Source organism: Phyllopteryx taeniolatus, chromosome 12, assembly GCF_024500385.1.
Source record: "Phyllopteryx taeniolatus isolate TA_2022b chromosome 12, UOR_Ptae_1.2, whole genome shotgun sequence".
NCBI classification, from domain to species: domain Eukaryota; kingdom Metazoa; phylum Chordata; class Actinopteri; order Syngnathiformes; family Syngnathidae; genus Phyllopteryx; species Phyllopteryx taeniolatus.
The window spans coordinates 13,944,918-13,971,512 of NC_084513.1; the positions used below are offsets into that span (position 1 = coordinate 13,944,918).

At 40.4% G+C, this 26,595-nt stretch overlaps 3 protein-coding genes across 9 annotated transcripts in view; 1 reads left to right on the top strand and 2 right to left on the bottom strand.

Annotated features, from left to right (window-relative positions):
- The window catches only part of osbpl6 (oxysterol binding protein-like 6), a 34,707-nt gene extending 28,978 nt beyond the window's left edge, over positions 1-5,729 (top strand). For all 5 annotated transcript variants that reach the window (XM_061791296.1, XM_061791301.1, XM_061791299.1 and 2 more), the window contains 5 exons: positions 505-649; positions 724-868; positions 2,296-2,422; positions 2,505-2,627; positions 2,959-5,729. In XM_061791296.1, coding sequence (XP_061647280.1) covers positions 505-649; positions 724-868; positions 2,296-2,422; positions 2,505-2,627; positions 2,959-3,070 — 652 coding nt within the window. In that variant the 3' untranslated portion in view covers positions 3,071-5,729. The remainder of the gene's footprint in view (positions 1-504; positions 650-723; positions 869-2,295; positions 2,423-2,504; positions 2,628-2,958) is intronic.
- An 86-nt stretch (positions 5,730-5,815) lies between these two features.
- Positions 5,816-11,841, bottom strand: prkra (protein kinase, interferon-inducible double stranded RNA dependent activator). Its single transcript, XM_061791305.1, has 8 exons — positions 11,611-11,841; positions 9,539-9,717; positions 9,379-9,460; positions 8,626-8,704; positions 7,522-7,639; positions 7,350-7,444; positions 7,123-7,285; positions 5,816-6,231 (listed from the first exon to the last, which is right to left on the bottom strand). The coding sequence occupies exons 1-8, from the start codon at positions 11,655-11,657 to the stop codon at positions 6,074-6,076; spliced, it is 921 nt and encodes a 306-aa protein (XP_061647289.1). The 5' UTR covers positions 11,658-11,841; the 3' UTR covers positions 5,816-6,073.
- Positions 11,842-12,111: 270 nt separating this feature from the next.
- On the bottom strand, positions 12,112-25,265 carry casp10 (caspase 10, apoptosis-related cysteine peptidase). 3 transcript variants are annotated; one of them, XM_061791303.1, is made up of 12 exons: positions 24,909-25,265; positions 21,797-22,077; positions 21,099-21,201; positions 20,750-20,888; positions 20,560-20,623; positions 20,385-20,433; positions 20,149-20,278; positions 19,946-20,044; positions 18,682-18,743; positions 18,485-18,533; positions 16,773-17,271; positions 12,112-14,894 (listed from the first exon to the last, which is right to left on the bottom strand). In XM_061791303.1, the coding sequence occupies exons 2-12, from the start codon at positions 22,072-22,074 to the stop codon at positions 14,732-14,734; spliced, it is 1,635 nt and encodes a 544-aa protein (XP_061647287.1). In that variant the 5' UTR covers positions 22,075-22,077; positions 24,909-25,265; the 3' UTR covers positions 12,112-14,731. The 3 variants fall into 3 exon arrangements, with proteins under 3 accessions (XP_061647287.1, XP_061647286.1, XP_061647288.1); XM_061791302.1 differs by having other exon boundaries at positions 18,485-18,605; positions 24,909-25,264; XM_061791304.1 differs by having other exon boundaries at positions 18,485-18,605; positions 20,243-20,278; positions 20,560-20,633; positions 24,909-25,262.
- Between the last annotated feature and the right edge of the window lie 1,330 nt (positions 25,266-26,595).

Genomic DNA, 26,595 nt, shown 5'->3' on the forward strand with positions numbered 1-26,595 from the left:
CACTTGCATAGAAAAGCCATTTTGTGTATTAGAATATGCTCCAACACAGTGTGCAACGTGCATTTCTGAGGAAATGTAATAAAAATACACCAACTTGAAAGCAGATTTTGACATGGCGCAAAAAAAAAAGAAATATCAAAGAGGAAAGCAAAAGGGAAAATGTGTGTCAAATCACAGACAGTGCGCATATTGAAGATTTGTGAAGTGTTGTCAAATAGCTAATAAAATCCCTGTTTTATTTTTCAACATGAAGCCAATTTCATTTTGTGTGCCTAGCACATGTAGTTATTCAGATAATTATATATATATATATATATTTTTTTTATATATATACCCTGAGTTCGTATGGCCTACTCCGAGTGGTCACGTAGTGAACGTGAGATATTTGATGATCGAAATGGTCTTAAAAAAAAAAAAAGTTAAAAGTCTTCCATTTTGCTTCTTTCCACCTGCAGCTACCATGTCTGGGTTCTTGTATTTGATGTGTTCCCTGTGTCTGTTCAGGTTTGGAGATCACTACGAATGGAACAAAGTGACCACGTGTGTCCACAACATCCTCAGTGGCCGGCGGTGGATCGAACACTACGGCGAGATCACCATCAGGAACACAAAAAGCAGCGCTTGCCTCTGCAAACTCACTTTCGTCAAGGTCATTGGAGGTTTGGTTGGAGCTGGGCCACGTGTGGTCTACATGTGCTGATAAGTGGACCCTCCTTCTTTTAGGGGAACTACTGGAGTTCGAACGTGAATGAGATCCAAGGATTTGTGATGGACCAAGAAGGGAAAGTGATCCACAGGCTTTTTGGAAAATGGCACGAGGGGCTTTACTGTGGTGTCCCACCGTCTGCCAAATGTATCTGGAGGCCAGGTAGGCAGCTGGATTGGGGATACAATGAACCGTTCCAGACCCACCCTCCCTAGTTGAAAATCCGCAGTTTTTTTTTTTTGAAATAGTTTTACCTCTCCCACACTTTTAACACATTTAAACTTATTAAAGCAAACTTAAAAGGATTCAAACTCATTTTGAGTATTCATTAGGCAGTGTTCTTGCCTCAAGTTACACAAACATGAAAACATAAAACAAAAGATATTGTAACACCAAAATGTTCAGCCAAACCGTGTCATTGTGTCCAACGAAATTCCGCGAGGTTAATGGTAACATATAATGCAAAAAACCACAGATGAGCTAATGATAATTAGCATTGATTTTTCGGTAATTTAAAAAAACTGTTACTTTAACAGACATGGAGTAGCAACAAATACAAACCGGAATTTAGTGGATCTCCCGTTATTCGCAGGAAATTTTTTTATTATTTTTTTAAAACGTTTTTTTTTTTCATGGCAAAATAACGTGCAGTATGTTTGTAAGCATCTGAAATGCTATGGCACCTTTTCGAAATGTTTTGGGATCAGAGTCTATGGTATATTTATGGTTTAAACTTTTAATATAGGCAACAACAATCAACTACTCGCAGATTTCACCATTCACATTTGGGCTTGGTAACTAACCCTGCGACTAGCGGTGTCCACTGTTTATTCTGCTCTGTGGGAACAACAACTATTACTGGAGTTTAGTTGAGGACCTTCTCTGCCTATTTTTCTTTCTGTTAAAAACATGTTGCATCTCTTCCAGTAGACCTCAGTGTTGCTCAGCATTGCTACACTAAAGCCGTGCGACTTTAAATTCAGACTTGCCTGTATACTATAAAACCAAATTGATTGCTTAAAAATCTGACACAGATGTCAAACTGGTGGCCCGGGGGTCAGATCTGGCCCACCACATCATTTCATGTGGCCCGCGAAAGCAAATCAAAATTGATAATTGTGTTCTATTGTAATAACGTTGAAATATCGCAAGCATTTTTTGTTACCAACCAGCCTTCAAAAAGAAATGTACTAGTTGAAAAATGTATTATAGGCTTCTGAATTCAAAAGTAGTTATTCATCAATTTGTCGTGTAATTATATGAGGTGATAATTCCTTTATATGGGTTCACAGTCATAACGGCCCTCAGAGGGAAGCCATAATTACGATGTGGCCCGTGACAAAAATGAGTTTGACACCCCTGATCTATGATATATGATATTCATGGTACGACATTCGAGAATTCACTTTTTTTTTTTTTGTAAACCTATTCTCAGTTATTCGCTGAAAAACCCATTGTTCAAACCCATCTTGTGGCATCTATAGGCAAATGGAGTAGAATGTAAACTTTTTGTTGTGGATTCCGGGTATTCGCTGCAGGGCTCGGTCCCTATCCCACTGTACTTCTAATGCTGATCATCTTCTTGCTAGGCTCCATGCCCACAGACTACGAGCTATATTACGGCTTCACCAGGTTCGCCACTGAACTCAACGAGCTTTGTCCCGAGTTGAAAGACGTCCTGCCGCGAACGGACGCACGATTCAGACCCGATCAAAGGTCACAAGACCACCAGCAAACACAAACTCCACAAAGTGGATAGCAACTTTAGTAAATGAATGTGCACTCTGCTTCACACCAGGTACCTAGAAGAGGGAAACTTGGAGCTGGCCGCCTCCGAGAAGCAGCGAATCGAAGACTTGCAGAGGACAAGGAGGAAGTGGAATGAAGAGAATAATGTGATACAAGAGCCTTGCTTCTTCAAGTAAGACACTGCACTCATTCATCATACATTCACCCTGGCTTACGAAACTTCGCCTGTTCATTTCCATTATTTCTGCCGTTAATTTGCATCAACATTTAGTCCCTTTCTGACTGCGGTGCATTGTCAAGGCTCTAGTGTGTGCATCACAATGACGTGGGAGTTAAGCGCAAAGTGCAACTAACTGTCCTTGGCAATACAAGAACTAAAGAAGGAAATAAAAAAGGAAAGAAAGAAAGGAAGGACGGACGGACGGAAGGAAGAAAGAAAGAAAAGTCCACAACAGAATACAGGTCACAATTTTCTGGTACTAACGGCTTTATTTTTGTTGCAGGAAAGTGGTTGATGCTAATCACAGGGAACGTTGGGTGTCCAACAACATGTATTGGGAGCTGCGCAAAACCCCCGGATTTATCAACATGGAACCTACGGTGAGCCTGTGGTAGCCCACAGCCCCTCGCTCCCCTCCTCACATTGCACCGTCTGACTGCACACTTGCGATGTGAGGAGAAACACTAACACACACATTTGGACGTGAGCGAGCCCTGCTGGGGCTCTTTGGCACGCCCTGATTGGTGGGAAGCTCTCAAGAGGAGCGTCACCTTCATTGTGCTTGCGAAGGTACAAGTCCCGCGCGGATCTTTTTCAGCTACTTAAACGACTCCCGAGTCGGCCTTAAATGCGTACACCCATACTTAGCTACAACCACGTGCATGCTTGAGAGCTTTCACTGGCATCCGGCCATATTTAATACATTACTCTTGTAGAAAAACAGATATTTTTATAAAATATCTTAGCAGATTTTATTTATTTTTTGCCTTTTAATACAATTTGTGATGGGGAACAACTTGTCAAGCCACACAGCTGCACGCACACGTCCAATAACATGTTACACTACACAGTGTAACCATGTTCAACTGAAAATCAATAGACAGACAGACACTGGTAAAAAGTCTCCTCACTCTCACCTTGTAGACCCCTCACCCCGTGCCCGCTATCTAATTTTAACCATCTGCGTAAAAGCCACTTCGTCCATATATAGTGGTGAGCTTACTTCGCTACACTGCAGGGAGACCCTCTAAACCAGGGGTGGGCAAAGTGTGGCCTGCCGAGAATTTACATTGTGAAGAATCCTGTTATATTTGTTGCATTAATGTAGCCATTTTTTGTGCGTGTAAAACTGGCTAATTTAAATGTTTTAGTTATTTGTTTTTAATTTTTTTTCCTAAAACCGGTTCATTAAAATACATTCAGTCATTCATTCTTTTTTTTTTTGTAATTGAATAAATGGTAAATTTATTGATTGTAGATATTATTTTTGCCATTTCCTTAAAAATGGATTATAATATATTTATTCATAAAATCAAAAGTAATTCAATAATTGGGTGATTGATTGTCAATATTTAGCCATTTCTCCCCTAAAATTGACACATTAAAAAGTCATTGAATAATTGGGTAATTTATTTGTAATATTATTTTGTATTCAATAATTGGCTAAATTATAAATTAATTAAAAAGAAATGATTGAGGTTGAATTACTATTTTATTATGACAGTGAAATATTTTACATACACATTTTAATAACCATCTGCCCATTTTAAAAATCATTCTGTATTTAAAAACTCAATACAAATAAAGAATTTGCCCAACCCTGCTCTAAACCCACATTCAGTGAAGGAGGGACTGTACTAGGAGCAAAGTCAAACACCAAAAGAATATACTAATTTATTTATCTGAAGACAGGCGGCTTCATTATTTTACTATAACCACCCAAAGTGCGGTACTATTTTCTATTACGAACGTCTCATCAACACACTTATTACACTACATGGACAAAGGTATTGGGGTGACTGGTTGTTGCACCCATGGAAAGTTACGTTTTTTGGAATGGAGGAGCCTGGGAGAAAGCCAGCGTACCCAGAGAGAAGATGCGAACTCCACACGGGAAGGCCCGAGCCAAGACGCAAACGTCCACCCTTGGGACTGTGAGGCAGTTAGCAGATTCTAACCACTAGGATACTGTGCTGCCCTACAAATTAATTCATAGACTGAAGAAGACTTTTTGTCCATGCAGTGTAGTATGTCAGGTTCTGGCAGCTACTTTGTTAATCCTAAAACAGAAGAGCCACCTGCTGCTCACTCAAGGAAAATACAGCTTACTGATACAGGTTTTATTGATCGATTTATTATTATTTAGCTGAACAATAACTAGCAACTAAAACTAATCGATACGACAGCTATTATTGGACGTTTTCCCATTTGTTTTAACACCAATGCTGACAGACAACACAATTATGGAGTATAACTTCACTTTTGCTTATGATGTTTGTCTGCACTTTCCCCCCACAACAAGTCTTCAGTTTCACTCGCTGTGCCTTAACGCATTTAAGAATGACACACACACACACACACACACACACACACTGCTGGTGAGAAGATGTTCTGCCATTCACATCCATCTGCATCTCTGCTAAGCGATAATAAAGCTAAAAGACTACGTGTGTTCTTGCTAAACATATGTCTGACAGTAGATTTACACACACAAGCCGTAAAATAGGTTCTTTGCTATGCCGCCATACAACATGCAACCTGAAGTAACTGTAAATACAGCACATCTAGAAAATGAATCCATCCATCCATCCATTTTCTGTAGCGCTTTTCCTCATTAGGGTCGCAGGTGAGCTCGAATCTATCCCAGCTGACTTTGGGCAAGAGGCGGCTTACACCCTGGACTGGTCGACAGCCAATCGCAGAAAAAGTGGTCATTCTAACAAAAGCAAAACAGTGTTCACCCAGCAGCACAAGCGGAAAATAGAATGGACGCACAGGCATGACGACGCTCCTGGGAGAGAGAAAAAAGTCACCTCCATCTATTGTCCCACCTGCATGTGTAGCCTGCCAATGATTGTTGCGGATGCCTTACAGAAAGGTTCTGTTCTTGTCGTGGGCCGGACCGCGTCCGCTCCGTTTCCTGATGGTACCTTCTTTAAAAAGTGCAATTGAAATAAAGTACATATCTTTCCATCAACACTGTACACTGCTGCTACATAGTGCTTGTACTAATAAAACCGGACCTTCGGTGTGTGGTTTATTCACCCAACTTTTCCCGCTTTGTCTGTGTGTGTTTGTGTGTAAACACAACAAAACAATTTCACATTGTTGAGTTGAGAATTACTCAATGGGAAAGTGACTGTTTCCATTGACTGGTTTTATTTTTGAACTTGATACACATGGTTGAAGTAGACATGGGTAGGCGTGGAGTATACATTTTGCCAAGTTCACACACACAAGTCACTTAAAGGTATTTGAATCTTTGTCAAGTGCTTCATTTAGTTAGCTTTCAGCCACATAAGTACATAAATAATAAATCATTAACACACAATGGTGTCCTGACATACAGGTGGTTGTAGTTTGTGTTAAAATGCACCTTCCAGTCCAGTTTCTGCATTTTACTTGGTGGAGGCCATGATCTTGATGTACTGGAGGGCGCTGTGTGCGGCTGCGTTGTGCGCGTTGCTGCGGGAGATGCCCGTGCCGTGGCACACGGTGACGGGGGAGGTGGACAGCTCTACCAGGCACTGGTACTGCCCGTTGGCCGTCAGCTCATCTGCAAAGCACAGCCACAGATCCTTAGAACGACGCACACGGGTGAATCGGCACGTTCCCATCTGCTCAACAAGTTCAGTGATTGGTTGGGCAGCTTGGTTGCCTTGGAAACTAGCAGGTTTGTACCTTTCTATTTGAAAGAAATTATATCAGTGGTGAAAAGAATGTCTTACCAAGACAACACCCTTGTTGTAATGGAAGACTTTGGTGTTCAAAATTTAAAAAATTAAAGCTGTATTTCTTTTCAAACAGTTTGTTCAAGGGCGTCGTCCACTTGAACAAATAAAGCACCTTCAATAGCTGAAAAAATGATTAAAACACATAATTAAAAAAATTAAAGCTGTATTTCTTTTCAAACAGTTTGTTCAAGGGCGTCGTCCACTTGAACAAATAAAGCACCTTCAATAGCTGAAAAAATGATTAAAACACATAATCTAAAGTAAGGGGTCATGGTTTACGACTTGAGTTCCGTTCCTACGGCGTCAATGTAACCACTAGCACTTTGAAAACTTGCATACAGTAATTTAAAGGACCAGCAGCAAATCATTATCAGGTTACGGAATTTGAAATTCCTATACTGTTGAGGGCTGTGCATGCTACAACATTGTGCCAAAGCCTTGGCTGAATAAGAAAGTAGTAATTGGTGTCAAGGAAGTATGTTGAAGCGACACATCTTGCCTGAGAGACAAGTTTGTATGTGAGGGAGGAGCTAAGTTTGGCCTGCATTATTCGTGAAGGTTTTATTTTGTTTGAGTCTCAATTACAGTAAAATACTTACTTATAGTCTGTGAATATAAAACAATAAAATATACATGTTCTTAGAATGTGGGAGGACACAGAATATGGCGAGGAGACACATGCACAGTGTAGCGTATCCTGGCCATACACATACCGATGTCCATGTAGGCGATGTCAAAGCGTTGCTCCTTGGACAGCTCGGCCATCAGCTGAATGTAGTCCGTGTTGGGAATGCTCAGCGGGTTCCTCCTTAGGAAGGAGATTTTCTCGGCCGATGAATTCTTAAGGTTCTCGAATTGCACCCTTGGTTTAGGTGTCTGTGATGCAGGGGAAAATAAAGCATGAGTAGCTATTTGACACAAAGTTGGGCATAAGACCCACCCATGTGATTTCAGAGGAGCCTGAAAGACTCTGAAGCTTGGCCACCAACTTCTCGGCAGCTGCCTTCTTTGCCTTTTTCCTGGAGCTTCCAGCAGCTGCTTGGTCAAAAGATGAGCAATGATGAAGACGTGCGGTCACCTGGCTTTATTTCCTGTGAACGACATGATCGTACCCGTCTCTGACAGGGACTCCACTGCGCAGGTGATGGTGAATTCTCGCCTGTGCGGGGGACCGGTCTCCATTAGCGTCTTGTACTCGGGAAGACGCCAACCTCTCTGCAAGGACAGCTCCTACCAGGAAGGAACGAGTACACTTGAGCAACTCAAACTTTCAAGGCATTTCATTGGGGAAAGATGATTCCATCCCCCACTTTTACGTCTGTAAACTACTGTTTGCATGGAAGATCTAGTTGAACACCTCTACATGCACACCACCCACGGGGATAACATCCCTGCTATCATGTCAATGCTAAAAGGTAAGCAGAGCTGTATTGAATTTTGTTAGATGCATTGAGTTATCTTAACAGTGTTAGCTTCGGATAAGCAACACATACTTGATCGCTCCGTGAACTTCTCGGCACGGTGGGGGAGTATTTGTGTTTTGTGACGTGTCCATGCGCCACATACAGTGTAGCAGTGTTGGTGCTGTCCGCTTGCCACCTCGCAAATGGCGAATGAAAACAGAATTTGGGGATCCAAATTTTGCCCACTTTAGCCACGCTGGCAAATCAAAATTGCCCACGTCAAAAGCCCTGCCTGATAAAAGCTAAAGTGAGCGCGCTCATTCTGGCGTGTGCGAACGGTGTTAGTGGTTTCAATCCGCTAAAGTGTTAAATGTTTCAATCCGCCTCGTCGGCGGCCCCTGCGCACTCAGCATCTGTCGCCACCCCACGAGTGCCGCCGTTTGTCAGGGTACCTGCTTGCATCTGAAATCAAGTGAATTGAGAAAGGACCAAATCAGTTCATGGAGGGATTGCATTCAGTACATTTACTCAAAAGTTGTTCGCGAATGACAACATTATTCAACCCCGGGCTACCTCTCTGCTCCACTCCCTACTCCTAAAAAAAAAAAAGCTTCGTACGCAAATGCGTAGACACACTATTATGGCTTTTAACGTTTTCAGTGCGCATGCGCACCACGTTTGTGCACCGCTGGCTATGATTGTTGATCCTTGGGGTATTCTGACAAAAGGGTGTCACAGACATGTTGTTATTAAGACACCTGAGAACTGTTTTAAATAGTGAAGTGCGGGTAATGACCAGAATAAGTTAATTACCTGGAGCATGCCCACTGAGTTGTGGTGGTCGTTTGATTTTGCTGCAACGCCGTTACTCTCGGACTTCACGGGGAGACTCCTGCGGGAACAACATCAAGATTTAAAGGTCCCCTATTTTGCCAAACCAACTTTTTCTAGCATTTGGGATGTAATATTGGCTCTATGGTGCCCCAGTAAACGTGTGAAATAAGAGTTGAAATCGTGCACGCATTCCTGAGTTCCAGACGCTTTTTTGCCGAGAGGCCTGAAATCAGGCCATTTGAATTTCTCAATCTTATCTATGTCACTAGCGAAGATCTCCGCCTACCTCTTCGCTCCCGAGCCAGCGCTGTCAACATAAAAAACTCGTGTGCTCTCTCAAGTGGGTCTTCTACATCGAGGCAAGCAATCAGAGGAAAGGTGGCGGATACAAAACTGGGTCAAACAGAAGTAGGGCCTTTTCTGGACACTCATACAACAAAACCAAGGTGTTGTTTATTTGAAATTGACACTTTATACTAAGTCCATGTTAGAGAGTCACTCTGTGGAGTGACACTTTATACTAAGTCCATGTTAGATAGTCACTCTGTGGAGGTCTAAATAGCCAAAATATGGGACCTTTAACATCTTTGGCTTTCGTCGTTAAAGTTAACATTGATTGTTGTAGTGTACAAGCACTTTCCCCATCATTTTCTATTGGACCGATTGTGTTTGTTTGATATTGTACTGTAATAAGTAATTGAATGTCTTAAGCGGCATATTGGATGTACTTACACAGCTTCAGTGTTCACTTGTAGCATGCGCAGCGCATCCTCAGCAGCCATGTGTTTGGCTGCCTTTTTACTGGAACCTTCACCTGGAAGACACAGCAAGACAAGATCACGTCCTAATCAAATATAATAGGGTCTGTTTTAAAGCACAAACAAATGGCAACCTTTGCAGGAGACTTCTCCAATAGTCACGCTGAACACGAAGCTGGGCTGGTGGGCCTGGCCTTCAGCTTTCTCCTGCACATAAGTGGGGATTTTGCCATGTTTGACGCCGTACTCATGCAGCATCTGGATTGGGGTCTTGCTGGCGGCATTGGCCCTTGGGACTTCTTCTTTATTTTGGCTGAGTGGGGTAACAGAGTTGAAACATCATCACTAACACCCGGGATTGTATTTTCCTTATGCTGTATATTTGTTAGTTTTTTTGATGCAAATGTTACATGTTAACGCTAATGTGCCATTGACGTGCTAACAACACATTTTAACGCTAATGTCACATAATTCAGATTCATCCATCCATCCATTTTCTGAGTCGCTTCTCCTCACTAGGGTCGCGGGCGTGCTGGAGCCTATCCCAGCTATCATCGGGCAGGAGGCGGGGTACACCCTGAACTGGTTGCCAGCCAATCGCAGGGCACATATAAACAAACAACCATTCGCAGTCACATTCACACCTACGGGAAATTTAGAGTCTTCAATTAATCTAGCACGCATGTTTTTTTTGGGGGGGGGGATGCGGGAGGAAACCGGAGTGCCCGGAGAAAACCCACACATGCACGGGGCGAGCAAACAAACTCCACACAGGCGGGGCCGGGGATTGAACCCCAGTCCTCAGAACTGTGAGGACACTCTAACCAGTTGGCCAGCGTGCCGCCAATTCAGATTCAGAAAACTTTTATTATCCCGGCTGGGCAGTTTAACGGTTAACACTAGCATTTTCATGCTAACATATTTTAACACTGACATGACAATTTAACGCTAAGGGTCACACTTTCGTGCTCTCATGACACTACACTAACTCTTTTATCCCTTCTGCAATAAGGTTGCTAAAAGCACAAAATGGGAAATAAACTGAGATGCAATTATTCATTCTGCATGTCGCTTGGCTGTACGGTCACTGGTTGTGGTTGTTGGTGTCATACCATGCGGTATTACTGTGTTTGTGTGTATATTTATGTATTTATAGGGATATATACTTATGTACATGTACACATAACTGTTTCCTGTTGTTGTTACTTTTGTACTGTTGACGGGTTTATTGTAAAACTAAATTGCCCTTCTTGGGACTAATAATCTGAATCTGATTAGTTTTAATTAGTTTAACATTACAATTTAGCGCTGTCACATTTTGAGGCCATTATATTTTTTTGCTGCCACATTTTAATGCTAAAATCACAGTCCAACACGTAAATTACATTTTATCGATAACATCACATTTCAATGCTAACATTACATTTTATTGCTAACATCACATTTAAATGTTATATTTTACTGCTAACATCCGATTTTAATAGTGATGTCACATGATTATGTTACATTTTAACGCTTATATCACATTTTAAGGCTAACATCACTAACATTATATATTAATGATACATTTTAACACTACCGTCATGTTATAACTATCATCACCTTTCATGCTGTTATATTTGAATGCTGATGTCGTATTTGAATGCTTATCTCATACTTTTAACACTAAAATTTTAATGCTAACGCCACATTTTACCACTAATGTTACATTTTAGGGCTAAGGTTCCATTTTAATGCTCAAGTCACATTTAAACTGTCACACAACATTTAACGTCCCATTTTAACGCTTTCATAGACGGCTAAAACGTCATCAGAATACTGTAAAAAGGTCCTCGGTTTACGACGCACTTTCGACTGTGTACGTAAACCGGCACTCGACGTAGGCTATCAGTAATCTAGGTTAACGCAGTAGTAGTCATAATTACAGTCAACATTTGAAGGATAACGACTTTTCGGCGATAAATATAATAATGTGAGGGGGGAGAGGGTACATATGTGGGGCGGGGGGGCTTGTTGTGCCGAGGGCCGTCTGTAACCTCGGAATGCATCGCAAACAGAGGACAATTTAGCTTTCACTTTACCAACGTAACTTCCCGCTTGGTTGATAACGCCACTTTTCACCATATCGCCACAACATAACCGGCCTGTTAAGGTTGGAAATAACCCCGAAGAATATCGTGACTTGGCATAAGTGTAGTAGGCTAACCTTGATTTAGTGGACGTGATCTCAGCCTGATACATTTCCTTAGACATCTTCGCGCTTTTGTGATCTCGACACGTTATAAGTGCGTTATTTAGTAAATACCTATCAATAAATATCAATATCTACGAATGCATATTTATCTGCGCATGTAAAAAGAGTAACGAGGCCCGGAGTCGGGATGCTAAAAATACTTCATTGTGGTTCCGGCCGGAAGATAAAAGCTGGAGTGTTGGTTTCAACATCCGGGATACCGCGTTCACGTGACGTGACTTCACGTTCAGCATGCTGTTGGTTAGCGCCCCCTGTTGTCCGGTTGCAGAATGACGTTTTCATGTATTGCCTTCTATGGGAACGATGACCTCCTCAACATGGCCGCCGCGTAGGCACGTGGTGGCGTACCCAAGGAGAGGCCTAACCAAGAGTGGGCGTAACTAAAGGAGAGGCGAGGTGAACGGTTGAAGATTAATTGGGTGACTGAGACAGTGACTGACTGATACAGAGACATCTATTTCCACATTTAGTAATTTATTAATACAGGCTTATAACAGCTCAATCAATATCGCCCCCCGGGTTCACAAATTTAGAGGAATTCTAGTTTACACTTTTAGAGGTCCCATATTTGGGCTATTTAGACCTCCATAGAGTGAGTCTCTAACATGGACTTAGTATAAAAGCATCAATTTCATTTTAAAAAAACACACAAAAAAATGACCTTGGTTTTGTCATACGAGTGTCCAGAAAAGGTCCCTCTGACAGCTCCTTCTGTTTGTCCCAGTTTTGTATCCAATTTGTCCATATTTGGCTAAGTAATTTCCTCTGATTGGTTGCCTCCGTGGAGAAGACCCACTTGTGAAGGCACACGTGTTTATGTTGACAACGCTGGCTCCAGAGCGGAAAGGGAAGGCGGAGATCTTCGCTAGTGACATAGCTAAGCTCGAGAAATTCGAATGACCTGATTTCAGGCCTCACATTAGAAAAGCATATGAAACTCAGGAATGTGTGGACGATTTTAATTCATATTTCACGTTTACTGAGGCACCATAGAGCCAATGTTACATCCCAAATACTAGGGAAAAAATTGTTTGGTAACATATGGCACCTATACGTAAATGCTTACGTAAATTTTCTTCCCTTTGGCTGTCAAACTCTCAAACGCAAGCCATGGCTGACATCACTGGGAACGTCCTGATCTCAGATTTTTTTTGGGGGGGGTCCCCAGTTTTTGTCACATTAGCAATTGTGAGGCTGACGGCCCTAATGACGTTGAGAAGGTGGCGGTGGGCTCGCGTGGGGGGCTGCCACGCTATGCGCCGTGCGTAGGTGCACACAGCAGAGATACTGTATCCCAAATAACAGAAACAACTTCAGGGAAGTTGCAGGCATAGTTCAATAGCTAACTGTATGTTGTGCTGGTAGAAATGGGCCAAGTTATTATAAATAAGGAAATTTCAATTGCGCTGAATGGCCACTGCATGGAACAAGGGCGCTTGGTACTCTCATGCTGGAGGTCTCCTTTGCATCATCTGGCCACCGTGTTAGCTACGCCCAAAAGAAATCTGTTCAACTGAAATGGTGAAAAAGAGTTTAATGCAATATTTCTGCAATTCACTCCTTGTTCTCAGTCATTGCACGTTTTTAGCACTTACCTTCAAACACATTTAATGCATTTAAAAAAAAAAACTTTTCTAGGTCTTTAAGTATGAAGTACAGACTGCAATGTACTTAAGTACCATAGTAAAATGCAAAATAGATTTTCTGTCATTTATGTAAAATATCCATTTTGATAAATTGGCAAAAAAATACACAGTTTGGATAATTAATTAACTTCCGTAGTGCTCGTACAAAAATAAAAATAAACACTAAAGTACAGATACCTGAAAAATCGACCTCAGTAGGGTAACAAACTATGTATTTCGTTCACAACGCTGGATGATGCTTTTATGCCTACCTTACAGTGGTCAGAGCACAGTGTCTGTCACCATAGTTTCAAGGATTTGCCATAAAAAAGAGGTGCGAGGACACTCGTGAGGCGCTCCATGGTGGTGGTAAATCAGCCCGTTTTGCATGCCTCCCAGTGAAAAGAAACATAAAAAACGACGCTTGGCGCTGAACGTTTGGCTTCTAAAGAATGACTTTAGTTGTCTTTGGCATTGAATGAGTTAAAAAAATACAGAAAATGGGATCATTATCGTATGAAAGAATTCTGTTAATCTCATGGTTGACATTGATACAGGTTTTGGTTTACAGCAACAGCAGTGATTTTCAAAGTGGGGTACGAGTACGACTAGTGGTAGGCGGGCTCCCTCTAGTGGTGTGCAAAAGAATCACTGCTTGAGTACAGTTCAGATGTATTTAACATTTACATACAACACATTTGCCTTTAAGGTTGAAGAACGGTTTGTTGTTTCACATTTATTTATTTAATCTTTAACATTTTAATTGAATCATTTACTCAAGTATTTTTTTATTTTCCTATATCTCTGCAGTGTTAATATTCAAACCATGCATAATGCTGCAACATGGCTTTGTGGTTAACTTGATATAAGTGAATAAAAAAAGCGATGGATTGTCTTTTTGAAAACACACGCTGATGACGAGCTGAACATCAGCACCACCACCCGACTCGGATAGTTTTGTAAACGTTCACCAGAGACAGCATGGGTAACTGAATAGTAGTGAATGGGGCATTGCCGACTGTCTAACTACCTGGGCTTCCTCCTACCGTCCCGCTGTCGTCAGGTGCCGTGTTCGGCTGTGACATTATGTTCCCAACAACGAGGGTAAGTTAACTTGTGTGCTTATTTTTATGATTATAGTCCACAATAACCATTCAGTTTTGAAGTTGAGCATCTGAACGTGATTTTACATCATATAAACTAAAAAATTTTTGGCCCTGTTTAGTGCCACTTTAATATAATTTTAGGAATAAAACCTCTTTCGCGTTTTGATGAACACTTGGGCCTCCGACATTACTGTATTTTACTGTTATTCATGATGGTGGTACTTGGAGAGCTAAGTATTTTTTTAGGTGATACTTGCTGTAAAACATTAACGTCCAGAGAAAGACACTATGAATGTAAAACGGCAACAAACGTCCCTTGGAGTATTCACAGGTGCAGGACGGTCAAAGCCGTTCGGGATGCTCTATGGGAACCGGAAAGACGACTTTCTTCCTGAGACGGGAGTCACATCGTGGCATCTGCTTCACGGACCTGGATTCCAAACACGCGGTCTGCTGGCTCACATCATTGTTCACTTTGGTCATGATATCCATTAGGTCGTAATTCCTGGATTTAAAAATTCGGATGATGAACTAGACAACAGGTATCCACAACCATTTTGAAGAACGTATCTTTAACTTTGTAGTCGTAGTGACTGTGGCTATTTATAATAAAAAATAAGTATTTGATACCTACACATATACACATACAGGTGCATCTTAATCAATTAGAATATGATAGAAAAGTTCATTTATTTTAGTAATTAAATTCAAAAAGTGAAACTCATACTCTAGACAGATTCATGAAACAAAAAATACTTAAGACCCAATTCCTACCAAATTTCTATGTTAAAAAATCATTTTAATGTCATGTATGTAATATTCCAATTTCTTGTGATGGTGAATTTGGGGTTTTACTTGGCTGTCAAGCTATAGTCATCAAAATTATAAAATAATAAAATCATTAAATATTTCACTCTGTGTAGTGAATCAAGAAAAATGAATAAATGACTTTCACTTTTTGAATTGAACTGCTGAAATAAATGAAGTTTTCTACAATATTCAAATTTATTGAGATGCGCCTGAATGAGCATGCATTTGTAGTAAAAAATAAAATACAACTTCAAAAAGGCATCTGTGAGTCGCCTCCCTGTTACAAGAGCTCTGCTGTGCTTTATTTGTACTTTTACATCCTTTATTACCATTTAGTTTCATTTTCCGTTGTGCTAAACTGTTTTGCACTGTTTAGAGTGTATTAGCTGTGACATTGTTTTATTTATTTATTTATTTATTTATTTTTGCGGGGAATATCAGCGATTTTTGTTGTTGGGGTTTAAGGTTACTTAACGTTGTCCCAAACTGTTTGCACTATTACCAGCACTTAATTATATATGATATTGTATTTAGCAGAAAATATCGCCACTATTGGACTTTTGCCGTTTGTCTATGATGCTACAACTGTGAGGAGCTTTGCCCAAAATGCAGTCGCCTGGCGTCCCCTTGGCGAAGAATACATCGTGGAGGACATATGGAAAATGACGCGAGCAGACACTGAAATGACGTAAAAAGAAAGCGAGAGAGGGGAGGACTAAATGGTACAGATTTCTTCTGTATGCGAGTTAACTCGCCAACTGACGAACTGACGGCTGCAGTTTCTTTGTTCACGTTCAAACGTTCAGCTTGCGCCCATCGCAAGTGACGTCATGCACGCCTTCATAGTGGTCAGTGGAGACTTCAATCATGCTGCGCTTTCTTATCGATGAACAACTTCTCACTATACTCAGCAAGAGGGTGGAAAAAAAACTGAACCTCCTGTTTGCCAAATGCCAATGTGAAGGGAGTTCTTTTATATTTTATTTAGAAAATAATATATATTTATTATTATCCATCCATCTATTTTCTGAGCCGCTTCTCCTCACTAGGGTCGCGGGCGTGCTGGAGCCTATCCCAGGTGTCATCGGGCAGGAGGTGGGGTACACCCTGAACTGGTTGCCAGCCAATCGCAGGGCACATACAAACAAACAACCAGTCGCACTCACAGTCACACCTATGGGGAATTTAGAGTCTCCAATTCATGCATGTTTTTGGGATGTGGGAGGAAACCGGCGTGCCCGGAGAAAACCCATGCAGGCACGGGGAGAACATGCAAACTCCACACAGGCGGGGCCGGGGATTGAACCCGGGTCCTCAGAACTGTGAGGCTGACGCTTTAACCAGTCGGCCACCGTGCCGCCTATATGTATTATTATGATTATTATTATTGTGGTTTATATTTTATGTTCAATCGTGCGATCATTTGTTTAAAGTGCTCCATAAATAAAGTTGAGTTAAGTTTCGGTTGAGTTATTTCTGTAAGGGCAGCTTTTCTGAATTCATGCTTTTATGTTGGATCTTAATGGGCTGTGTGCAGTGAGTGTAGACAGCATAGTTTTGATGCCTAACGTACCTGGGGACCATTGTGGTCAGGTTTTGGCACAAAGACTGAATAAACCAAGTGCCGGACTTCTTGTTTCTGCAAGAAACATACAATGGGATGGAGGCCACAGCCAGCAGGAAGTCCGCGTCAGCTGGGATGGATCTTTTCACTGGTCCGGCATCGTAGGTCAAGTTGGTGTCTGTTGGGCCGTCACTCTGAAAGTAAACGGGGGTTTGCTTGGCGGAGCCCTGGCAGGCCTGGATGAAAAATAGTTTGGGTTTTCCGTTTAAAGAAGGGCAATGCAACCCATTGAGCGGTTGCATGAGCTCCGTGAGCTGGACAGTGCGGCCATCCACGCCGTGCACGCTTTCTTGCTCCCCGTGGCTGAGCACGCAGCACACCAGGCAGTCCATCTGACTGTGGTCTCTGGTGCTGAGCTTCTGTATTGATGAGAGAATCTTTTCCTTGTTGCAGTCACGCTCGATGTTAACCTCGAAGCCAAGCCATTCAAACACCTTCTTCAGACTAGCTGGAAACACACAGAGCCAGCAATCCTCATTTACACTTTTTTTTTTCTTTTATAGGTCGGTTGTCGGTCGGTAGATACTTTATTTACCCAGAAAGGAAATGTACTACACTAATACTATATTATATTACACTATATACTATACTATACTATACTATACTTATTGAGGGAAACACTTTTAGTAGACAAGAGACAGGACAAGCACTTTCAGGATAAATAGAGGTATAATTTAATAAAAACGTGCATGCCAGCAGATCAAATACAATCTGATGGCTGCTTCTAAGAAGTGTCTGCCTAGTTTCTCCTTAGGGGCTCATATAAACTAGGGCCCGGCCGATGAGGTTGATGCCAATTTTGATATTTGGGAGAAAAAAACAATTCTGATAACCGATTCATCGGCCAATATATTAAAAAAGATTTAATGAATAAAATAACTTCTTTTTGGGTCCCCTACATATCTTGATATAACATTTTTACATAAAATTACATTAAATTAATGGCAATTAATTTTTTTATTTTCTATTATCTATGCTATTTATTTCCATTGTGTCACAGATCCCAGCATGTAATTAAAAAAAATAAATGGACAAATGAAAAAAATGGCAGGTTATTTTTGTAGGCTGGCCACTCCTGGGAAGGTTCACCGCTGTTCCATGTTTTCTCCATTTGAGGATAATGGCTCTGACCGTGGTTCGCTGGAATCCTAAAGATTTCCAGATTGATAGATGTCAATTACTTTATTTCTCCTCTGTTCTTGAATTTCTTTGGATCGTGGCATTTTGTTGCAGCTGTTTGAGATCTTTTGGCCGACTTCATTCTGTCTTAACAGGTTCTATTTAAGTTATTTCTTGATTGAACAGGTCTGGGGGTCATCAGATTTGGGTGTGGTGAATGAACCAATGAAAATGAACCAAGAAAAGCGGGGCCATTACTTTTTCACACAGGACCAAGTACTGTAGCTTTGAATAGCCCCCCCCCCCCCCCCCCTTGATAAATAAAATCACCACAAAAAAACAGCATTTTATGTTTACTTGGGTTATCTTTGTCTGATATTTACATTTGTTGGATGATATTTAACGTAAAGTGGGGAAACTATGCAAAAATATAAGAATTTGAGAGGGGGGGCCAATACTTTTTCACGGCACAGTATTTTGAGACAGTAAACATCGAATAGGGTCAAATTAACCCCAAGGATAAGAGGGTTGAGGCAACCTACCTTCATCAATAATGGTCCCCTCTCTCTGCTTGAGTTTCCTTTCCACTTCCTTGAAGTTAATGTTGTTAATTATTAGGCAGATTCCACGTTTGACTCCATTCATGGAATAGGTTTTCACATCCTACAGAGACACTTAATATGACTATTATCAAAAGATGAAATGTGATAAGATTTATACTTTGTGCACGTCGACACACCTCATCACTTGTGTTTGTTGGATCTTCTGTGTCAAAAGAGGAATGCCCATCTTCTCTTGTCACTGAGGGGCAGATTAGCATAAGGTGGAAGGTCCATAAGAATTTTGAATAATCTAATACAGTGGAACCTCCAAATCCTACCTCTAAAATTACACAAAAAGTAGGAGCTCAAAACATAATCGTGTGTGACGTCACGTCAGACTCTCACAAAAGTTTTTCTTATTTCAATGAGCATTTGTAGGATTAATTCCATCGATACATTTTCTATTTTCGCTCACATTCACATGTGAAATGCTCTCATAAACAAGTAAAATGTTTTAGTGACCTGTTCTTACAAACACAACAGAATTTTTTTTCCTTCACATACACGACTAAAACGTTTTACATACACTAGTTAAACGCTCTAATACACACTAGAAATGTTTTTTCGCTCACACGTGAATCGCTCTCTTAGTCAATACTGAAACGCTGTCACACATTCTAGTGAAATGCCCTTACAGATACTAGTGAACCGCTCTCATACACAACTGAAATTTGTATCACTCACATATGCAAGTGAAATGATTTTACAGACACTAATAAAATGCTTTCATACACACTACTGAAATGTGCATTTCAATTTATGACTGCATTTCCGTACATTGTGTCGAAGGATTTCATAAGAGTATTTCTGAGCATTTACAGTAGCTAATGTATATGGGTGGGTGGGGAGCTGTTGTGTGAATGAGAGTGTTTCAGTAGTGTGTGAGAGAGGTAATCCTGAATCCTCAAATGTGTGTGGCAACTTGCATCCTCCCCTCTGCCCGCTCCATTGTACAGTGTACCACCATTATGTCTCGGTCCTTTGTTTGCGTCCCCGCTATATCGCTGATTTTTAAGTGACTGTTTTTATTTGACGTCACATGGCACACCACCAGGATTTATCAAACACAGACACTAGAATATGTACAGTATTGTATGCTCCTATGTGTCAAATGTTTACAATGTGTTTAAAAGTGTGTTTTAATAAGTTTAAGTGTATGTTAATAGGCTTAAATGTGTTTAAAGTGTTTGAGAGGAGCCATACTTTTAATTAAAAAAAATAATTAAAAAAAAAAAAAGGGGGGGGGGGGTCTGGATTGTATCCCCTGCGATAAACATAATCCCTATGGAAAAGTAGTTATGAAATGAGGACCTTAGGCTAGCATCAGAGTGCTCAACATTGAAGGTTCCACTGTAAAGTATTCTAATCCAAAATGGTAAATTAGTAGATGTTTTTAGTTACATATTGTGTCGACACGGCTACTTTCTTCAGTGGTCATTGCTCTCAGTCCACGTGACAGGTTCTCGTTGTAATCTAAAACACTCCCCACACTCACAATCTCTACGGAGACATAGAAATAAGGTTCAGAGGTCATAAAATCGTCCGATGGGAAGCACTGTGATTGTGACTCAAATGTAATACACCCAAGCTAACACGTGTATTACCCACGCAAGTGTAGGAAGAAAACACGAAGAACTGTGCCACTAAGAAAAACAACATGAGAGATACGTCACACTTTGATGCAATCGTCATGACAACCTCGATACGCTCTTCCCTCGACAGACGATGGCAGTTCTTTGGAAAAGCACAGAACACAATGTTTTGAAACAGACTTAGATTGTAATGTATTAATTTTTAAAAATGACAAAATGTGCAGATAGATGGGTCTTATATTCTATACCTGACAGCTCACATGAGCCAGGAATCTGATGCTCCGAGGACTGGCTGACCTGCTCAGAAACATTACAGATCATATCTAATATCATGCAGACTATTAGGTGGCCATGTGGTTCTGGAGAAATGCCATGACAAAGGCATAGAAATAATAATACGCTAAGCAATATTAAAGAACTTACTTGGTTCTGTTCAAAAGATGACGACTTGGATCCCAGTGACTGCATTTCGTCAGGTACAGGGAAGCTGCAATTCACTGGAGTTTAAATAAAAACAGCAGAGTTCTAGTCCATGGGTTAATCTAATCTCTTTTTTGTATTTTGTGCCATTCCATCAAAACCATTCATATGGTCCTGATATTCCTTTTCTTACCATGAGCTTCCTTAAACTTGATGATCTTTTCTTTCAACACTGGGCACACAGACGTAATGATCTCTTCCAGTAAGTTCAGGTTGGTGTCGCTGAGAAAGTCCATGTGCTCCATTTCCAGGAAGACCTCCAGTGTTGATTGCTTCAACCAAGCACATTTGCAAAGTAATTTAGTCAGTAAAACACACAAATACAAAATGAGAACACTCGCAATTAGCTGCTGTAGTCCACAACTGACGCACAGACACTCACACTGAACGAACCAGCCAACCCGACTCCAGCTGCTGACATCACTTCCCCGTAAAGGCACACATCCGACATACAAATGCTAAAATAAGGAAATCCCACTTACACTTTGTTCCAGTTTCCTCCGTGGAATCTTTTCACGGAGGAAGAACTTCATCGTTTTCAAGTCTTCATTGGTAATATCCAACGAAAGGTCGTACAACAGCTTCCTGAAGAATTCAGACAAATAAACCTGTCTGGGTAACTGGTCCTCAATTAGATTATGACTTACAGTATATTTAGAGACAGTATCTGTATAGAAATACATCAGAACATAATACAATTAACATCAGATAATCCGCATTTTAACAAGATTCAGGGTATTTGGAGTAAGTCAGACTATCATGATGAATTTTCAAATAGAGAATGAATCTGTACTGAGAGGTGCTGATAAAGAAACATTTTTGACGATAGTGGTAGTGGATTGACGTTTTGGTACCCCCAAATCCAATCGTGGGGCTGAAGATTGGTTTTAGTAGGACTAAGACAATAAAACTTCGGCATTAACACATAATACCAAATGATTTTGGGGTGGGGGCTTGAGATGTTATTAAAATAGGCCTAGCGACACCACTGATAAGCGCTATAGAAAATGGGTGCATGGCTGCGCATTCATATGCAGCTGTTCCTTGCTCCAAGACTAATTTCTCCTTAAGGAGACAAATAAAGAGAAACCTTGAACCTTGATTATTATCTTTGAAAAAGCTGGATTTTTGATAAGTGCAAGTGTACCTAATTTTCCGAGCAATGTGTGCAAATACCCACCTGAAAGGAGGGATGAGGCGGGTGTTCAGAGGCATTTGGAGCTTCAAGTCCCGGATGAGACTGTTTTGTTGGATGATGAGGAGAAGCTCGGTGAGCAGGTCAGGTCGTTCAGGTGTGAGGAGGTTCTGGTCGGCCAGGATGGAGAAGAGGTCACTGGCCGTCTCCACCGAGTCTGAGCGTGAAGCTCGCAGCAGATCGGTACAAAGGAACACCAAAGCTCTGACATCATCATTCCTCAGGTCATTTGCTGCTCTTAGAAGCAGCCTCTGGAAATCCATGACCTGGAATAAAACACACGCTGTCGTTTAGCAGATGTGATTCTTCATTGTTTTGTGTTTTACAACTTAGTGGCTGATAGGTCCATAAAATCCTTCAAAAGATCTGTGAATTGTTTATTAAATTATGAATTAATTATTATTATTTATTATTATTATTATTATAACGAGGTGGTAGAATGTACATGTGAATGTTATGAACTCTAGTTTCCAAGACATGTTGTACAGTATTAATCAACAATAACAATACTTACCATACACATTATAATAAAATAAACTGAATGATTTTTGCTTTACTTACCTTTGAAGTTTAGACTTAAATTTAAACTATGCTTGAGTACACAGAAGTACATTTGTAACAGTTTTCTAGGGTCATGCATGTGCTTTAAAACAATACGAAAATCTGCTTTTAAGTGATGTAGTTTCAAAGACATAGATGTTTAAATAAATAACCTGAGGTTTTTTGAGATAAAGTTTTTGTGTTCTGGTCTTTTCCTTCCATTTACAAACACACCTCATAAATTGAAGAAAATCTGAGGGTTCAAGGGAAAATTATTTCTTCAAGTAAGAAAATTGACATATATATACTCATTCTTGTTCTAGTCTATCGCTGACTATCAGATATAAAAAGTCATTGGTGGGAAGTAATGAAGTACAAATACTTTGTTACTGTAGTTAAGCAGATTTTTCAGGTGTGTGTACATTACTTCAGTATTAATTTTTCTTAGGACTTTTTACTCTTACGCTGTACATTTGAAAACACACTTTGTCAAAGTAGGCTCATTACTATTCTCAACCTCCACAGATGATGATGCAACACAAAAAAAAGATGTCAACTGTGGTTGAGATGTTGATTGATGGATTGAAATTTGTTCATCTAATAATACTAGTGACATTTAGTGCCAGGCAGAACAAATAAATGTTCTTCCATTTGATAGGCATGTTACTAAAGCCTGAAAACCGACCACCATTTTCTTTCCATTTTTATTTGTACCTAGAAATAGGGTACTTTAATTCACCAAAGTCCACCAAAATCGCGTTTTCTCATTGTTTCACGCAAGGTAATACTTGTTGTTTTCACGTACTTTAATTCACCAAAGTCCACCAAAATCGCGTTTTCTCATTGTTTCACGCAAGGTAATACTTGTTGTTTTCACGTTGTTTTGGAAATCCCTTTTACGCTTCGTTTTTTAATTTTTCGATTTGTTTGAGATTTTCTGTGGTTCTGACAAAGATGAAAATGTACCTCGATTTCGGTGTCAAAAATCACACGTTAATAAGATTTTGTAACGATAGAAAACTATCTGGTGGTGATTCAGTATTATTTTTCTTGTTTTCTGTGAAGTTGTAAGTAATTGTGATGATCATGGTGCTCTCAGTTTGATCATCAAAATGATCCGCCCTGTTCAAACGTCACATTTCCGTCTCAACTAAAAAGAAAGGAATTGTTCTACCAAAGAGTCAAGGTTTTGGTCTCACATTTCCTAATGATTTACATTGATTTCTGGGCAGAATATTTTGGCAAATTTTCAACAAAAAGTGGCATAAAATCCTTAATCCTTAAACGATTTGACAAACTAGGCCTCATTTTATTTGTGTAACACTCCTCTATCCAATGATATCTATCTATTTTGATGTAAAGGTATTTTGAAAATTGTGGTAACATTGCTCCATTAGATGGCAGAAGCTACATTTGAACCACCTGTGGCCAATCATACAGGGCAACAAATCATGGCTTTCTTCAAGTATATAAACTTGGTGTTCAATTACAGGCCCAGATTTCATATTGAGTGAGTCGATTTGTGAGTAAACAGACGAGATCATCATTATTTCACTATTCCTAATTTGTGGATATTTTTGTTTGGTGGTGTGGCGTGAGGCACGGTGGCCGACTGGTTAGAGCGTCAGCCTCACAGTTCTGAGGTGCGGGGTTCAATCCCCGTCCCCGCCTGTGTGGAGTTTGCATGTTCTCCCCGTGCCTGCGTGGGTTTTCTCCGGGTACTCCGGTTTCCTCCCACATCCCAAAAACATGCATGAATTGGGGACTCTAAATTGCCCGTAGGCATGACTGTGAGTGCGAATGGTTGTTTGTTCCTATGTGCCCTGCGATTGGCTGGCAACCAGTTCAGGGTGTACCCCGCCTCCTGCCCGATGACAGCTGGGATAGGCTCCAGCACGCCCGCGACCCTAGTGAGGAGAAGCGGCTCAGAAAATGGATGGATGGATGGGTGTGGTGTGAGATTTGTCTTATGTAAAATGGATGCCATAGCTCAAAACACACTGCTACCAGAATGATTCGTAACTCATAAACTGAGTCTTGTGCCAGCCTAATACAATAAGCGTTAAAAAAATGTATCTCTCTAATCTGGAAAAATAATATATACATATACACACGTGTACTTTTTCCTAGTCGTTATCGTTCGCACTTATTTTTATTTTTTAGTCAGATAACGTTAGCAAAGCTAGAGCAACGTCGTATTGATGTCCAGTAATGTTTCTTTTTAATAAAAGTTATAAAAACAGGTATTCTATATAATAGACAGCTGTATTTTTACTTTTACATTTCAGAATCTGGACTGTTTTACTCTTAAGTAAAGGAGTTGAATTCGTACTTTTGCGACCGGAGGTTTAAATAAACAAAAAAATATATATATTTTTTTTGTCCACCTGTGGATATTTTTTTTTGTGTGAACACATAGGCGTCTGTACCCCTACTTAAGTACGGAATGTGAGTATTAATTATATATATATTTTTTAAAAGGTACAATAACCAGGCGTACACAACATGGATACGTTCTTAAAGTATCCTAGCAAACCTAGAGTTACCTAACTCTTACCTGGGTGGACTTGACTTATTCACTCTCAGCAGCACAGACACGCCGAGTACACTTTCGTCGTCCACATAACGAGAAATAACTTCGGAGAAAAGTTCTTCCCTCAAACACGACCGTGGACGACTCACTACCACGTCGTTTCTGTGAAACAAGTCAGGAAAAGAGGAACTGCAAAGTGAAAGTAAAGTTGCCTTGCCTGTGCACACTCCAGCCACGCTCAGCTAAAAATAACAGAAATAAAGGAATAAAATTGAATAATAACGAAAAGAAAAAACAACATGAAAATCATCATGAGTCACCATAATAAAGGTTGTTGTTGTTGATCTCCCCAACTTTTGCAATTACTTTTGTATGTGGATCATTACACAACGAGAGGACGTCGTAACCCAGGCCCCACGCCCATATTTCATGAAATGGCATTAAATACTGCAACATGCACTTCTTGTGTACATTGCAATTGCACAGACAACATTTATCTGTATATCGATCTTGTAATTGTTAAAAGATTTGCTTTATCAAATACATATATTAAATAGAAATTATATCCTTAAATCATGTCTCTCAACATACATGCCATCATGTAATTAAAACTTTTTTGAAGGAAGTTTTAAATCAGCTTTTTGGGGTATGATTTTATTTATATGTATTTTTAAAGTATCTGTGTTGTAATTGTTAACATGGTTTGTTCTTATCATTTTAAATAGTAGTAATCTTGCTCCGACATGTCTCTCACGGTACGCAACCCTGTTAGGAAAACCTTTTTGAGGAACAGAAAAAAGTAAAACTTAGCAGAAATGACAATTTCAAGCTAATTGCTCTGACCGTGGATAGACCTACATTATGAATGTACATGATATACAGTGGGTACGGAAAGTATTCACACCCCCTTAAATTTTTCACTCTTTTTTTATATTGCAGCCATTTGCTAACATCATTTAATTTCATTTTTTCCATATTGACAGGGAAAAAACAGTATTGTTGAAATTTTTGCAGATTTATTAAAAAAGAAAAACTGAAATATCAGACAGCCATAAGTATTCAAACCCTTTGCTCAGTATTTAGTAGAAGCACCCTTTTGAGCGAATACAGCCATGAGTCTTTTTGGGAATGATCCAAGTTTTTCACACCTGGATTAGGGGATCATCTGCCATTCCGCCTTGCAGATCCTCTCCAGTTCTGTCAGGTTGGATGGTGAACGTTGGTGGGCAGCCATTTTCAGGTCTCTCCAGAGATGCTCAATTGGGTTTAAGTCAGGGCTCTGGCTGGGCCATTCAAAAACAGTCATGGAGTTGTTCTGAAGCCACTCCTTCTGTATTTTAGCTGTGTGCTTAAGGTCATTGTCTTTTTTGAAGGTGAACCTTCGGCCCAGTCTGAGATTCTGAACACTCTGGAGAAGGTTTTCGTCCAGGATATTCCTGTACTTGGCCGCATTCATCTTTTCTTTGATTGCAACCAGTCCTCCTGTACCTGCAGCTGAAAAACACACCCACAGCATGATGCTGCCACCACCATGCTTCACTGTATTGGACAGGTGATGACCAGTGCCTGGTTTTCTCCACACATGGCACTTAGAATTAAGGCCAACAATTTCTATCTTGGTCTCATCAGACCAGAGATTCTTATTTATCACCATCTTGGAGTCCTTCAGGCGTTTTTTAGCAAACTCCATGCGGGCTTTCATGTGTCTTGC